The sequence below is a fragment of the Ptychodera flava genome, chromosome 3, assembly GCF_041260155.1.
Source record: "Ptychodera flava strain L36383 chromosome 3, AS_Pfla_20210202, whole genome shotgun sequence".
Taxonomy (NCBI): Eukaryota; Metazoa; Hemichordata; class Enteropneusta; family Ptychoderidae; genus Ptychodera; species Ptychodera flava.
The window spans coordinates 4206899-4222165 of NC_091930.1; the positions used below are offsets into that span (position 1 = coordinate 4206899).

General features: G+C 36.7%; 1 protein-coding gene across 4 annotated transcripts; it reads left to right on the forward strand.

The window, feature by feature from the left end:
• Positions 1–365: 365 nt before the first annotated feature.
• LOC139124635 (perlucin-like protein) lies at positions 366–14258 on the forward strand. 4 transcript variants are annotated; one of them, XM_070690767.1, is made up of 7 exons: positions 366–432; positions 2343–2402; positions 3317–3380; positions 11444–11594; positions 12375–12457; positions 13514–13656; positions 13984–14258. In XM_070690767.1, coding segments are annotated over exons 3-7 (438 nt in total). In that variant the 5' UTR covers positions 366–432; positions 2343–2402; positions 3317–3320; the 3' UTR covers positions 13985–14258. The 4 variants fall into 4 exon arrangements, with proteins under 4 accessions (XP_070546868.1, XP_070546874.1, XP_070546884.1 ...); XM_070690773.1 differs by having other exon boundaries at positions 368–432; positions 2332–2402; XM_070690783.1 differs by having other exon boundaries at positions 381–432; positions 2348–2402.
• The last annotated feature ends 1009 nt before the right edge of the window (positions 14259–15267 follow it).

Below are 15267 nucleotides of genomic sequence, written 5' to 3' on the forward strand. Positions count from 1 at the left end.
AGAGAAATTTTTATGGAGTCCCAAGACATATTGCCAGTGTGTTTTTACATTTTGATGGGGATGAGTCACAGACGTCATTTATAATTGATACGTTTTGCTATATCTGTATTCGTTAAAGAGGCTAAGTTCCTTTTATAAAGTTGTTATTCATTCCTTTTGTCTCATGAATATGTTATCCTACGTTTCATAAAATGAACAAGTTTGCTCAGAGATGATTGTGTTAACACGAAATGATGCTGTTATTTATATCTTTTCCCGACCAATCGGATTTAAGAAATTGTTCACATGAGCTGACAGACACGCCTATAACACTGACCCTCGAAAACATATAAATACGTGGTCTCCCTTGTGCAATTTCAAGCCCTGTTTCAGAACTGGTAAAGAGGCGACAGACCAAATTATACTGTGACGTCTACAAAGACAAGATATAAGGTAAGCATGGTGATTACGGTCTTTTTATTAAATGTTTTGTTGAGCCAATCCACCTGTTACCAAAGGCATTTCCATATTTAAACTTTTTTCCCGAAAATCCAGTAAATTTAAAGGGTCTGCTACTTCTACAAGTCACTAGTCCGGTAAGAAAACAGCTTGCCTCGGCCCCGGACTCGGGCCATCGTGTTAATGTGAATTTCGCACGCGGCGCATAGCTGTTACGTTAATTGAGATCTCATTCGTTATATTGGGACAGCAGTTTTGGCAGCTATCTTGGATTATTCATGCAAATTGATAATTGTACATATCAGAAATGAATTCTTCGACCCCATTTACCTGTCCAAGGGCACCAAAACCACTCTCATAGCATCTCACGGAGCTTAGATGTGGCTTTTTGCATGTCCTGCAGCCATTTTGGCGGTCTTGGTTTCCAGGGAGGCGTTATGCAAATCCTTATTAAATAAACTTTGAAGAAACAAAAATCACAAGGAACACACAGAACCTTTGCAGGGGCAAAAGTTTTGCGCTTTGTTCTCGGGTTCAAGAATTTTAGGTATATAAATGCGTTCCTTTCGTGAGCTTAGCGGTTATAAGAGGTGTTTTGTGCCGTGTGTCGTTCTATTGTTATTTTTACGAAATATGAGAAGAATTGCAGGATAACAACTTCAAAGTGCGACCAAAATTGATGTTCTAGAAGTATACTATGAAAAGGACATAGGTAAATGGCTGCTCTAAACCTATTTCCTTTGTTACAATGGTCGAAATGTATTAGCTGAAAATAAGAAATCGTTTACCTCAGCTTTTTAATAAATTCTAAAAATACATAACAGCATAAGAATAAGACACTGGAAGCGTTTGCTCGTTGCCGAAAGAATTTGCATGACATCGTGCTGGAAATTCGGATTTTTAAATTTGTTTTGGGTCGATTGGCGGCTTTCACGTTAAATTGATTCGATATTTACTCGATTTCTCGCAAACGATAGAAACTAATGTGGCTGCAATATACATTTTAATCTCACGATGGTTACAGGTACGGCTATAATATTTATTTGTCTTACAAGATATGTTTATACGGCCGCAGATAAATTTTTAAAGTGGCATTTATTTCAATGAGAATGAGTAACTGATTTATTTCACAGTTAATAAGGTTTGTTATAAACATATTCATTTGAAGGGTTAAGTTTCTTTTACACTGTTTGTTTAATAACACAAGGGAAATTCTGACGTCTCAAGTCAAGCTTATTGCGTTTTCTATATGAGTTTCGTGTTATCTCTCTGTGTGTGCCGGTGTGGTTCTCTTTGTTGAATAAATGATATTAGCAGGATATCGTCATCGTAGTGAGTTACCTTATCATTATATTTAGAAACGGCGAGGTCGCCTACAGAGCTTCCTGTCTCTACCATGGAATGTACAATTACCACAGTCATTGAATATGTTTTCCAAACTCCCATTTTAAGTTGTCCAATGGTATACAGTGAAGCATCTTCCTGCATTCTGTAAAAAGACTCAAAGCGTAAAGACAATTTAAAAGAAGTCATCTGAATGCACGTCGAAAAGGGAGATATATTTATAGTTTTACCGGCATCCAGCAATTGCTGACCGGTCGTTTTACTTGACAAATAGCACAGCTATAATAAGCATTAACTGCTATCATCGGATTACAAATCGTTCTCACCTTCCTAAAAAGCTTTGGAACATTTTATCTCATGAATATGTTATTCTTCTTTTCATCAAATTAGATAAGAGATAGTTGTGATGATATCAAATAATACAATTATTTATACCTTTTGCTGACCAATAAGATTTAACTAACTGCCTATACATGCGCTGGCAGATCGTTCTATAACGCTGACTCTCAAGCACATATATATACGTGGTCTCCCTTGCGCAATTCTAAGCTCCGTTTCAGAATAGGAAAATAAGCGACAGTCAAGATTCAATTGTGACGTCTACGAAGACAAGACACAAGGTAAGCGTAGTATGGTCGTTCTATTAAACCTTTGATTGCTGAAATTCTTTCCACTAAAATTTTCGTGCAACATTTTAAAAATGTATGTAAATTTTTCTGTAAAGTTTTTGATAATTTTGGACCAAAATAAAATCACATTTCATAGGCTACAGTTTTTTATATAAATTTTGGCAAAAATCTGAGAAATTTTTGACTGGGGTACATTTCATAAAGGTGACAGAAATAACTTTGGCGCTCAAATGGTTAAACATATTGTCGAACCCATTAGTCTGTCTCATAAGTACCCTGGTAGTGAAAATTCATGCAGCAATTCCTGTAAAGCTTGCTTCGCAAAAACTTGAAGTTTTTTTAAAAATGATAAACACTACAAGAATGTGTAGATGCTGTGTTACATAGATTTGTTTGGTTCTCGGATAAAAGAAAGCAAAATCCCGCCCCCTAATTCAGTAAAATCATAAACATACATCTATAATAAACAAATAAGTAGTCCGTCCTCGATCTAGCCTCAATTGTTTAGGTCAATGTAGCAAACGCTGTTAGAGGTCCACCATTTCTGTCTTGGCATCAAAAGATCAAAACATATCTTCTCAGACTGGTATTTCTTATTCTGATTCACTTGCAAAAGGTTATTATATTTGTCGACATAAATTAACGCACTTGACCATTTAGGAGGTTGAGACATTCTCAATTTTACTCGAAATTGCTGGCAATTGCCTTAATATTGCATCAATGTTCAGCGACGTAAAGTTTGTTCGAAACAGGTCGCAGCCACCCACAGCTACTCTGTAGAATTTACGGCTGTTGTGTGAGTTGGCACGTCATAATCAAGACTTCAACTCTTGTCCTGGAACGTAAGCCTTGGTAATAATAATGGTCCGTTCACTAATTCTTCTTGATTAAATATCCAACTTCAGAAACATGAAGATCCATCAAGCTGGTATACTTGTATTCCTCGCTATGAGTTCCACTCTAGTAATGGTAGGTAAACATACTCGGCATAATATCTACTGTTCGTCTACTATTGCTGTATTTTAGGTTAAATAATCGTAATTATATTTTTCACAGTTTGTTGTTAAAATTCCATAACACTGCTTTCGTAAATGAGACTTACCCTGCACATGCTGTCGCATACCCTCAAGTATGTTCTAAAGACATATTTCCATATATCAGCGACAGAACTGCGGTTTTTTTTCCGCGGTAGGACATAATAGCCCATTAATTAGAGATCAATCCACGTCATAAAGTCTCAATATTCACTCTGCGTAACTTATTTTGTGTAAGTTGCTTGTTCCTATAATTTGGCTTTCCCTTGTTGTAGAGGCTATTTGTCGAGTATTGTTTCAACGTATTCACAGAGATTACATTACAATTAGTCAGAATAACTTCTGCTATGAATATACCCGACCATAGCGTACAATGCAATTTTTCTCATTGGCAGAATAAAGCAAATAGAGGGACACTCTTCTTTGTATTTCTATCAAGTAATCCTTGTCTTCCAAAGTTGCAAAGGACGTGAAAAACTTTTTAAATAAATGGTTGTGAATTGTAATCTCTTTGTTAAGTTAACATTTACGTATTTACACAGGGCGTGGCAAGAATTATTAGTGTGGACTTATCAATATGATCAATAAATGTCTTGTATTAAACTTTCTTTTCATTAAACAAGCCTTACCTGTGTCTAGTTATGGAGTCTCTTTCTACCTCCATGGTCTAGTGTGTGCCTATTACTTCACCCTAGCTATCTGTGGATAGTATTCAAAGAAAACGGTCTGTATCTGTTAATTGTCCACCCTAATTCCCTTCATTAATTTGTTCTGCCGATCACCAACGCGGGGGTCTATCGCCCTGACCAAAATACCTCGTTAGCAGCTCATAAGTTAATAGACGGAAAGGGCTGAAACACTCAGGGTCCGTGGCAAGAGGATGGGAGTAAAGTACCTAGACACTTAATTTATGCATGTAAGCACAGATAAACAGGAATAAACAACGTATACTATTAGGTATGCATGTATGCGCGAACGCCATTATGTAAGCTTCTAAGTAGTTCAGTAGCGACGGTGTCCGCTTTGAATTTTCGTGTAAAGTAATGGAGACGAACACATTGGAGTCAGGAAGAAATATTTTGTTCCCTGGTGTCTTATAAAATTGAGGCGAAATGAAGTACTTTCCTTAAATATCATTGTGAGCTCAAATCAATTAATTATGAAGCGTACAGGTTGTTATGTTACCTCCAAGACTAGACTGGCCCTGGTCGTTTTGAATTTCTCGGGCATACGATTGTACAAAATGTGTAAGAGGCTCACCACCTAACTATCCAAAATGTTTTTGTGTCGATTTTGTGTTTGATTCGTTTCGAATATGTGTTCCTACATTCTTATCCGATTGTTTGTTTTAATAAAAATCTTTGTTTCGCTTCGGATATTTGTAGGGAAGTTTTGATTAGTGTGTACGGTAATGCTTTGTTTGTATGGGGTAAGCTTATGGCGAGACGTAGCCGGGCCTATGGTGTTACAATGTTGATAGAGTGGCCCTTTTACGCTTGCGTTTCGAAACCCGAGTGTGGTTTCTCATCAGTCGCAATGTAGATTCTTTCCTTAGTTTGTGTTTGTTAAAATTTATTTTCATGTATTTTAGTGGTCTTGCTCTTCGAATAGCGAGGCAAGTATATCGATGTTTGGGTCTCGTTGTGAGTCCGTTTGGTGGTCTGGTTTGTTTGTTTTTCGTTTCTTTACTTCTGTAAATTTTGTTTTGACTAGTGTGTCTTTTAGGTTTTTGTTTCTCTTGTAAGCAACAGTTGGTGATTCTGGGATTAGATTCCTTAGAGTTGAATCCTTCTGCAGTTCAGCCCAATGTTTCAAAAGTCTTTCCTTAAGATTTTTTTTTATGTATGGGCTGTATGTTGTGCTGAAGATGAGTTTGTTTGTTGTTTCTTTACGTTTACTTGTACAGTGTGTTAGTGTATTACGAATACAGTGGTCTATTTTTTTCTGTTATATTCGTGATTTCGTTGTTTTTGTATTCTCTGTAGAGTAGTTTGTTTCTAAAGAAAGCGACTTTTTTAATAAAGCCGTCATTGTTGTTACAAGTGCGAGCGTATCTATAGCTAAGGATTTCGCCTTTGATAAAGCCATCAAAAGTTGCTGTCGGGTGACACGATTCTCTACGTAGAAATCGGAATGTGTCTGTTGGTTTAGTATGTGTTTCGATGTCGAGGATGTTTTCTTTGTAGTATCTTGCACCTTTGAAAAACTACTACATCAAGGAATGTTATTTCTTGTGTTGAGATTTCGAATGAAAACTTAAATGTTGGGTGCATTGTGTTGATTTTTTCACTGCAGCCCCAAAGCCCCTCATTTTGTCCAATGAAAGCGTCCCCAACTTTTCGCCTCACATACGCGAATACGCGAAGAGGGTCGAATCCACCTTCCACATCATGTTAAAAACTTCGCCGAATTTCCTCACTGCAAAGGTAAATATTTATGAAAGAATTGCAGATTCCATTTCCCTTACATGTTGCCCTTTCCATTATAGTATTTTGGCAAGAATTTGAAGGAGGAATTCCAAAAATACCCAACCGATAATAGTCATGTGCAAAAATAGATGAAATCACAGTCAACGGCCAAATGATCGTTAACTCGTCATCTCAGAAAAACAAGAGAGAAACTTCAAAAAGTAAAATCATAGACTTTTAGTTAGCCTTCAGGAGATGTGTAATCTGAAATATTGTAAGAAATAACAGCGAAATGAAAAAGTTAAGTCAGCGGGTTTTTCAGATGTATTTTTGATTTTACGATGTGGCAAATAAGCTCGATTTCCCATAGAAAACAATGGCTTCTTATGTACCGAACAGGTTGCACACTTCTCTCAGGTTCAAATTTTTCAAATCTAAACCAATGATGGTGAAAAGCGGCACGGCGATCCATTGATTGATATACAAATTCCTGTGGTTTTAGATTTTTGAATTTCTTTACGAAACTTGTTTTATTTGCATTTCATTTATTCCGATCACTGAAATATACTCTTGCCCGGAATAAAATGGCGATCTGACGGCGTTTACATACACAGAACAAGGGTCTAAAATTTGCGCATTGTAATCAATAAGCGTCTCTTACGTTGTACAGACCAAATACCTGTAAAGTTGTAATTTACACAAAATTTTAGCGAATACGAACCATGAAAATTCCAGTAAAATGAAAAAATAACACAGAACGGAGGCAAACGAACGCAGGGTCTCCAATGCAATCGTGCAGTGAACGTTATCGATCTATTTTCTTTTGTCAGAAATTGATACATTGTTGTGTTGCATACTTGCCGGTTGTTCCAGGCTCACAGTGGCGGCAAACTTGGCCAAAGCGCGCCTAAGTACACTGAAACATAAAAGTATCACAAAAACTGAAAAAAAGTGTTTGTCAATTTTATTTAAGTACAAGAAACCAACAGAAACCTTGATGTTATGGTAAATAAGTCAAAATATACGGTTTATTTTGGAAATATTCATGGCGTGACCTGAATTACACGAGCAGCACCCTAGCAGATTTCGATCGATAATCTATTGAAAATAAATTGATACAATGTTCGCCGTTGTCAATAGTTACCGGTCGATAGCGCTGTGCGGAAGGAATTGTGCTTCGCGGAGTACTGGACACTCAGACATGCTTTTGGGCCGCAGTGTTTTGGATGAAGTGAGTTCGGTTACTTTTCCGAGAAAGATTACAAAGACATCATCTCTGATTTTTTTCTAGAAGTGAATGCTGTTGTGGTTGTTTACGATTATTTTCTTTTCAAGTTCGTGAAAAGCAATGTCTGCTGTTTCTAGAGAGGCATCAGAACCCATGCTTCAAACGCGGGTTTGGCGGACATATTGCTTGTTAAATTCAAAATTGTTGTGTTTTAGAATTAGTGAAAGCATTTCTATTAAATCTTCGGTGGGTGGTTTTTGATGCTGTAATTTGTTTGAAGCGAGGTTTGTGAGTTTAATGTTTCACTGTCGAGCCGAATCGCTTCGTCATGAATTGTGTTTGTGTACATCGACACCACGTCGAGTGTTAAGAGAAATGCATGTTGGGGGACATTTGTTTTTTCTATTTCTTGCATGAAATTTGTTGTGTCTTTTATATATGTCGGTTGTTCCTGAACAAGCGGTCCTATGAAGTAATCCAGGAATTCTGAAATTCTGTTAGTGGAACTGGAGCAGCCACTGATTATTGCTCTACCTGCAAACGTTGACTTTTCAGGCGGCGGTTTGTGAATTTTAGGCAATAAATACCACTGCAGGGTAAGGATTTTTATGTTTTTTGGATCGAGTAACTTATGCTACGTTCAGACAGGTAAAAACAAAAAAGCTTCTGCAACACTATTTGTGATTTGTAAACACAGGGGATTAATAGTTTGAGTCAGCTTGCGTCCACACTCACAAAATTAAGCCATTGTTTTGGTGTTTAAGACGTCTTAATGTGCCCTCTCGAGTTCAAAAGGTGTGTATGGCCAAGCATATGGCATCGTAACAAGATGGTTGAAATGAACAACGTCGTACTGGCTTGTCTTCTGTTTTTTTAACCTGCTGCATATGCGGTTCAGACCGAATTGTCGCCTTAATTATCTGAATGCAGACCAAATGCAATCATTAACAGATTTAGCACTTGAGTTTGATACGTTCAGAACTATAATAAAGGGAAAGCGGCTCCAATCATCACCTACACTATTTTTTCGTTCTCTGTGTTCATGTTTTATTTTGTGCGTTTGGCTATTGGTGTAGATATAAGCCATGCCGTAATCTGGTGTGATCCCACAGTCCCTCGTGAGCTATTCAGCTCTGGGTCTATTCCCCCCATAGACGTGTGTACAAAGGCGGGACACAACTAAAGTCTGGAAACAGAATGGCTATAAAAACCACGCCATGTCACATTCCGTGTCCTATTTGACTGTGAAAATTAGCAAGTTCATCTATCAAAATCTACATTAGAGATGAACTGACGTTTCTAAGCTTTTTTCCAGACAGCTACTTGTACACTCATCATCTTCGTTATCTGTACCATCAGCTTCAACTCTTTGATTTTCAGTTAAATCCAACTTTTCACATGCTGAAAATAATGCAACAATAGGTAATATGGCGAGATGAGACTTTAAATGAAAGGCAAGGAGCTGATTAGGTTAAGGAAAAGGGGAGACTTTCATATACAGTGCCTCTTTTCAACACTGTTACAAAATATTGGCTTCTTCTTGTCATCAAGTGATTAAAATAAAAAAGCCAAACTCTCATATGCTGAAACAATACATTGTATTCTCTACGATGTTTAATTGATGTTTACAAGCGATTGTATCTACTAAAAGACTTGTGTATGCTGTGATTACGCAGCGGTACTATGCAAGGCGTGTCGATCGCGCTCAGGTCAAGGGTTATCGCTAGATTTGTGTTGCGATGACCCTTGACCCGAGTGAGATCGATCGATAGGCCATGGCCAAAAGTACCACTGCGTATTCACAGCTAGTTGTTGGTATACCAGCCACTGAAAAAATGGTTCTTCACGTAGTTAAGCCATTTCAAAGTACAATACAATTAATTTCGGAGGATATGAATACAGATGCTTCTAAATCTAAAACCTTTTACTATTTTGGAGAGAAAACTTACCCTTTCTGGTCTTGAATCCGCACGATCACGACTTCAGGGTGCACTTATAAGAAAAATGTCGCAACTTCCGTTTTGATGCATCATGGGATAGGAAAAGGCATCAAACTTGAACACCACGTGTTTAGAAGTAGAACGCCTCATGCACGCCAATGTTAAATTTAAACGTTCATGGCGGTTTTCTGATTTTCTTTTCAAATTTTCAAAATTTTAACCCGTAATAAACGTGTAAAATTATTTTGTATACTTTGTTTTTTAGAAAAACATGCTTTAAGCAATTGTAGACAGGAAATATTTTTCACTTAGCGGGGAATTCGTTACATCAAAATCCGTGTACGCTTGCCGGGCAGCGAGTAGTAGTAAATTTAATATAGCAATAGTAAGTAAAAAAACACTAAAGGTTGTTAATTGTTTCACATTACATTATAGCTTTGTCAATACCAGTGAATTTTGTGACGTCATATCCATACATTATTACTGATAATGTATTCCATTATTCAGCACTGCGGCCCCAAAGTGAGCAAGTTTTTTTTTTGAAAACGAAAATAGGACTGCGCATTTAAAAGGAGGGGAAATATCGGATAAACCATGTAATACACAAAACTATAAATCTTGACAATGGTTCACAATATTGATAATAATGTCTTACTGTACGATTTATTACATTTTTTGAGTCCTCAAGCACGCACTTGCCGTCTGTCTGGCTGGCGCTCAGCATGCAGTCCCCGTCCGATACGCTGGTTGTACTACTACGTTTGTTTACAACATGGTTCGCTTCGTTGCCGTATAGGTGAAACAGAACTCAGTACGTTTGCAAACTCCTAGACGATACTGGATTTGACACATGGCATATTATGTATGTCAGTGGCCATGTAAACGATGCAAGCGTGAAAGGCTACTCGAACCAGCCGTAAACGGGCCAACAACGGCAGCTTGCTGTCATCACCTTGACCGGAAGTGTCTACGGAAATTACTACGGAGCCATTCAAAGTCTCGGTCCAAGGTCAGCTACTACCAACAATCATGACGACCGTGGACTCTCCGTTGATCTAACATCTCGGCCACCTAATTCTGATGCACTGACTGTAATCGGAGACAACTTTCATTCATCGTTTTTTTTCTCCATGTCTGTGACTTTACCTTGCCTTGTTCTCGATATCGCGACGGTACCGAAACCCTCTAGTATGTTTGTCAACTGTACCTTTCAAGCACCCGTTTACGTCAAGTTCTGTCGTTCGCCGAAATAAAATAGCTCTTCTCAAGGAGCCATCGAAAATTAAATTTATAGACACAATTATTATTGAAATATAAACATTGAATAACAATGTTGAACTCTGTTGATATCGTTTGCAATGAATGCTGTACTACTAGCGACATAATAATGATCGTATTGATCAGCTGATACCATGGCATGCAGCTCGCTGATCATGCTGATGTCGATGCATGAACATTCCGTTTTCTTCATCTCTGGCATTTCACCGTGTCGATTTTTTGAATGGCATGATATTTAAAGGTGATGTTTCAAGTTTGATATAGACGGTAGGGATGCAGTTACTTTTCATTTCCCTCGAAAATACATCGTTTTTCAATTCAAAATGAACCGTGAAAGTGCTGGTCATTTTTTGTGCTGAACGTGCGTGTTCAGTGCAGTGTACTGTGCAGTGTGGAGTGCATGTGATGTGTGCAGAGTCAGGGCCGATCATGCTGGACGACGCTCACTGGCTTCAAACTCAGTTAAAATTTCCTTTTTTATTCGTTTTCTACAACTACAAATTCACTGGCATTGCCAAAACTATAAAATAATAGCAATAATGCACCCCCTCCCGGCCCATAATGGACTCAAGCAAACTTTGCACTCCATAATGTACTCGGCTTCGCCTCGTACATTATGTCGTGCAAAGTTTGCTTTCGTCCATTATGAGCCGGGAGGGGTGCATTATTGCTTAAGTATTGAAAAATTTCGGTAATGCTAAGTATTTGAACACTTGAAGGAGATGGTTGTTTGCACATCTTGGTTAGGTTTAGAACATCATGATTAATAATATGAACACTAGTGTTAACAATATGAACACTAGCCGTTCAAATTTGAACACCGATATCTACATTTTGAACGCGTAAAGACGCGTCTAGCGTCAGCTATTTTTACTGTGTACCGTATGAGCTGCCAACGAGGTATTTGATCAGGGCGATAAGCCTCCGCGTCAGTGATCGGCAGAACAAATTAATGAAGGGGATTAGGGAGGGCAATTAACAGTTATAGACTGTTTTCTTTGAAATACTATCCACAGATAGCTAGGGTAAAGTAATAGGCACACACTAGACACAGGTAAGGCTTGTACAAGACATTTGTTGATCATATTCATAACTTCTACACTAATAATTCTTTCCACACCCTGTGGTATTAACTTTTTTATAGTCTTGCGATTATGGATGGAGTGAATACAACGGTCATTGCTATTATGTCGAACCCAACGAAATGGACTTCAAGGAAGCTCAATATGCATGTTATAATCAAGGTGCCTATTTAACAAAAGTAACTGATCAAGCAGAATCTGATTTTGTGAATGGTAAGAAAAATTATTTTCTTGCACACACACCTCCATCCGTCCATCCATCCAACCATATATTCATCCATACAGATATACATCCATCCATCCGTCCATCCATCCATCAATCCATCCATCCATCCATCCACCCACCCACCTACCCACCAACCCATCCATCCATCCATCCATCCACCCATCCATGCATGCATGCATGCATGCATGCATGCATACATACATACATACATACATACATACATACATACATACATACATACATACATACATACATACATACATACATACATACATACATACATACATACATACATACATACATACATACATACATACATACATACATACATACATACATACATACATACATACATACATACATACATACATACATACATACATACAAACATACATACATACACACATACATACATACATACATACATACATACATACATACATACATTTTATTCCATGAGAATATTACCAACTGTTATTTTTGTAGTAACTGTATTATTGTTTTTAATTTTTAGTTAAATTTATTACTGTTTTATAAGTGCAAATAAAACGTCATGTTGCATGTTTAATCAGAAGTTAATGTCTGTTTTCCGTTCTTAATTAAACATAAACTATCATAACATAGTTCCAGAAAAGTAAATAATGCATCCTTTATACGATTTATGGATATGTAAGTTTACTTTTCTACATTGAAAACATTTAACTCTGTGTTATATTTATCGATACTGCACGACGGTACTAATCATGCAAATCGTAATAACTATGTAGGCCTGTCCACTGATAATGCCTGGATTGGAATAAGACGTGGCTGTGGATGTGAAAACTGGGCATTGGTCTACGACTCTTCTCTGGTAAATAAACCTCATAATAGAAACGTTTTTATTTCCGATTCATTATCGCCAGTACCTACATCCTTTTTTAAATTCCAGAAGGAACTAAGGAGAAGTATCAAATTTCTTTATTTTTTGCATTTTTCATTTTTTAAATACATACATACATACATACATACATACATACATACATACATACATACATACATACATACATACATATATACATACATACATACATACATACATACATACATACATACATACATACATACATACATACATACATACATACATACATACATACATACATACATACATACATACATACATACATACATACATACATACATACATACATACATACAATACATACATACATACATACATACATACATACATACATACATACATACATACATACATACAATACATACATACATACATACATACATACATACATACAACATACATACATACATACATACATACATACATACATACATACATACATACATACATACATATATACATAACATTTACATTTACAGTTTATTCAGTAATGAAACTCACAGCGGTCCTTTAGCAAAATTAGCCTAAAATATCACAAAATAATGAAATTTGTCTAAAAAATACAAAATTTGCATTTCATCATAATTCGAACAAATTTGATTGCAATCATCCCTGGACACCTGTATTCCATATAGGATAGAGAATAAAGACCCTTGTTTAAACTATAAGCCTCTTTCAGATGTATTCTTTTTTGAATGCGCGCAGAATAAAGAGAACTGAAAAGGATGTGGTTTTCACTATTCATAAGACTTGACAATTGCTTAGACGGATGAACTGCGTTCCGTAAATCTAGATATAACTGACAAACTGGACAAAAACGAAATTCATGTATCAATATGATTTACATAATGCGCATGACATTTGGTCTTATCTTTGTATTTCATCGGCTAATTCAGGTTTATTACTTAAGTTTTAGTTTGAGAAACTGATATAACGCATGCTTCCATGGGTGAAAATGGCAATGTCTGCAAACTTGATGACAAAATATTTCCTTTTTTGTATCAGGTTTTATTCACCGACTGGGGTGAAGGTGAACCTAACAACGATCTTGGCGATGAGGATTGTGTTGAGGCTAGAGTGATCACCTCCAAGTGGAACGACCTGGCATGCCATAGAAAACTGAAGTCAATTTGCGAAAAAGACAAATAGTAAGTCAAAGAACTAGGTCTGATACGAACTTTTCGACCTTCTGTTACTTGGAAAAATCAAACGTGTCGTAGATTCAAATTTATTTTGCATCCTTACAACGGAAGGGTAATTATACGACGGCTTTGAGAGTGACTGAAACTGAGGAAAATCCGATGTTTATAATGATGATAATAGTTCTGAAATGACTTTCCCTTACAAAATGCGTTCGACTGCAAATCTTATTAGATCGCTTTCTGTAATGAGCTTAAATTTGCTTTGGAGTTATAAGTATGGCATTGTATGCAAAATCGATTAAATTTATTTTGTGTCAAATATATTTTTTCCAGAGAACAAAGCGAAGATATTTATGGCTGAAACTCGTAATCGGACAAGCTCTTGCGAGAGTTTATAGCTTTCACACTTGATTTTATTTTCAATGGTGTCGGTGGCACACGTTACAGATGTGATTTTCACAGCCGCGTTTGTTGCAGAGACTTATAGTGACGGGAGTGACAAAGATCTGAAGATTTTCCAACATAACACCCTACTGGCTCTCTCCATCTGCACAATTCCAGCTGTAATGTATTTTCTTTCTGCATGTTAAAATTAAAATCATCTTAAATGCATACAAATATGTTGTAGAATATTCTTACTTTGCAGACAGTAATATGTAAAACGCCATGTCGAATATAAACAGTTTCATGCAGTCAAAGACGAACTGCAATAACGTTGGAGGAAAGTGTCAATTTACAGAAAACTGCAAAACCTTAAAAAGCGTAACAAAATGTAGCGATATCTCTAAACTTAGTATCTGGTATCGCTCATAACAGCATGTTCATATCTATTTTCTGACAGCAAACCTTCAGTCATAATTGAGCAGTTTTGTCAACGTATGAAAACAGCAATAACAGAATGAAAACGCATTCATTTATTAATGATTTAAGGTAGAATTAAAGCCCCGATAGCTGCAAATTTCATGAATTATTTTCATGATTTTATTTTCAAATCAAAATTGTGTCGTCTAATTGTGCTTAAAGAAGGACGTGCATAGAAGTATTACTGCTTGTTGACTGGACCATGATAAACAGGAGCAGCACTCATATAATGGCGCCCAACGGAAAAGTAGGAAAGAAACAGTATTTCTCGCACCTACCGGTACACATCGTGATCATACGAGAAACAAGCATGACGCCTTTACTTGAATGCACACAACCTACGATTGTTTACTTTTTGTTTTTGTAATCTTTATTTTGTCTCTCACAAGATTAGTTTTTAAAGATGGCGGAAAATCTAAACTGATGTTAATACCTTTGAATTTACATGCTACTTTTGACTCTTATGAAAGTGTTTTTACACTTGTTCAGTATTTAATTGTTCTTATTCAGTAGTCGATTATTAGCAGTGCATCATTGTATTAGAGCACCTAAAGCATTATAATTCTTGGCTATGTGATCACTCATCTCCTCATTCTCCCCTGGATTCTTGACGTTGTCAATGAACTCTCACCAAGACAGTTATTCTGTTTGTGCCCTTATCTATTACACACTTATTACAACTGTGGATTGGCTATGCGAGAGAATGGTAACTTTGGCAGGTTAAACTTCACCATAAAAATGTTATTTTATTATCCA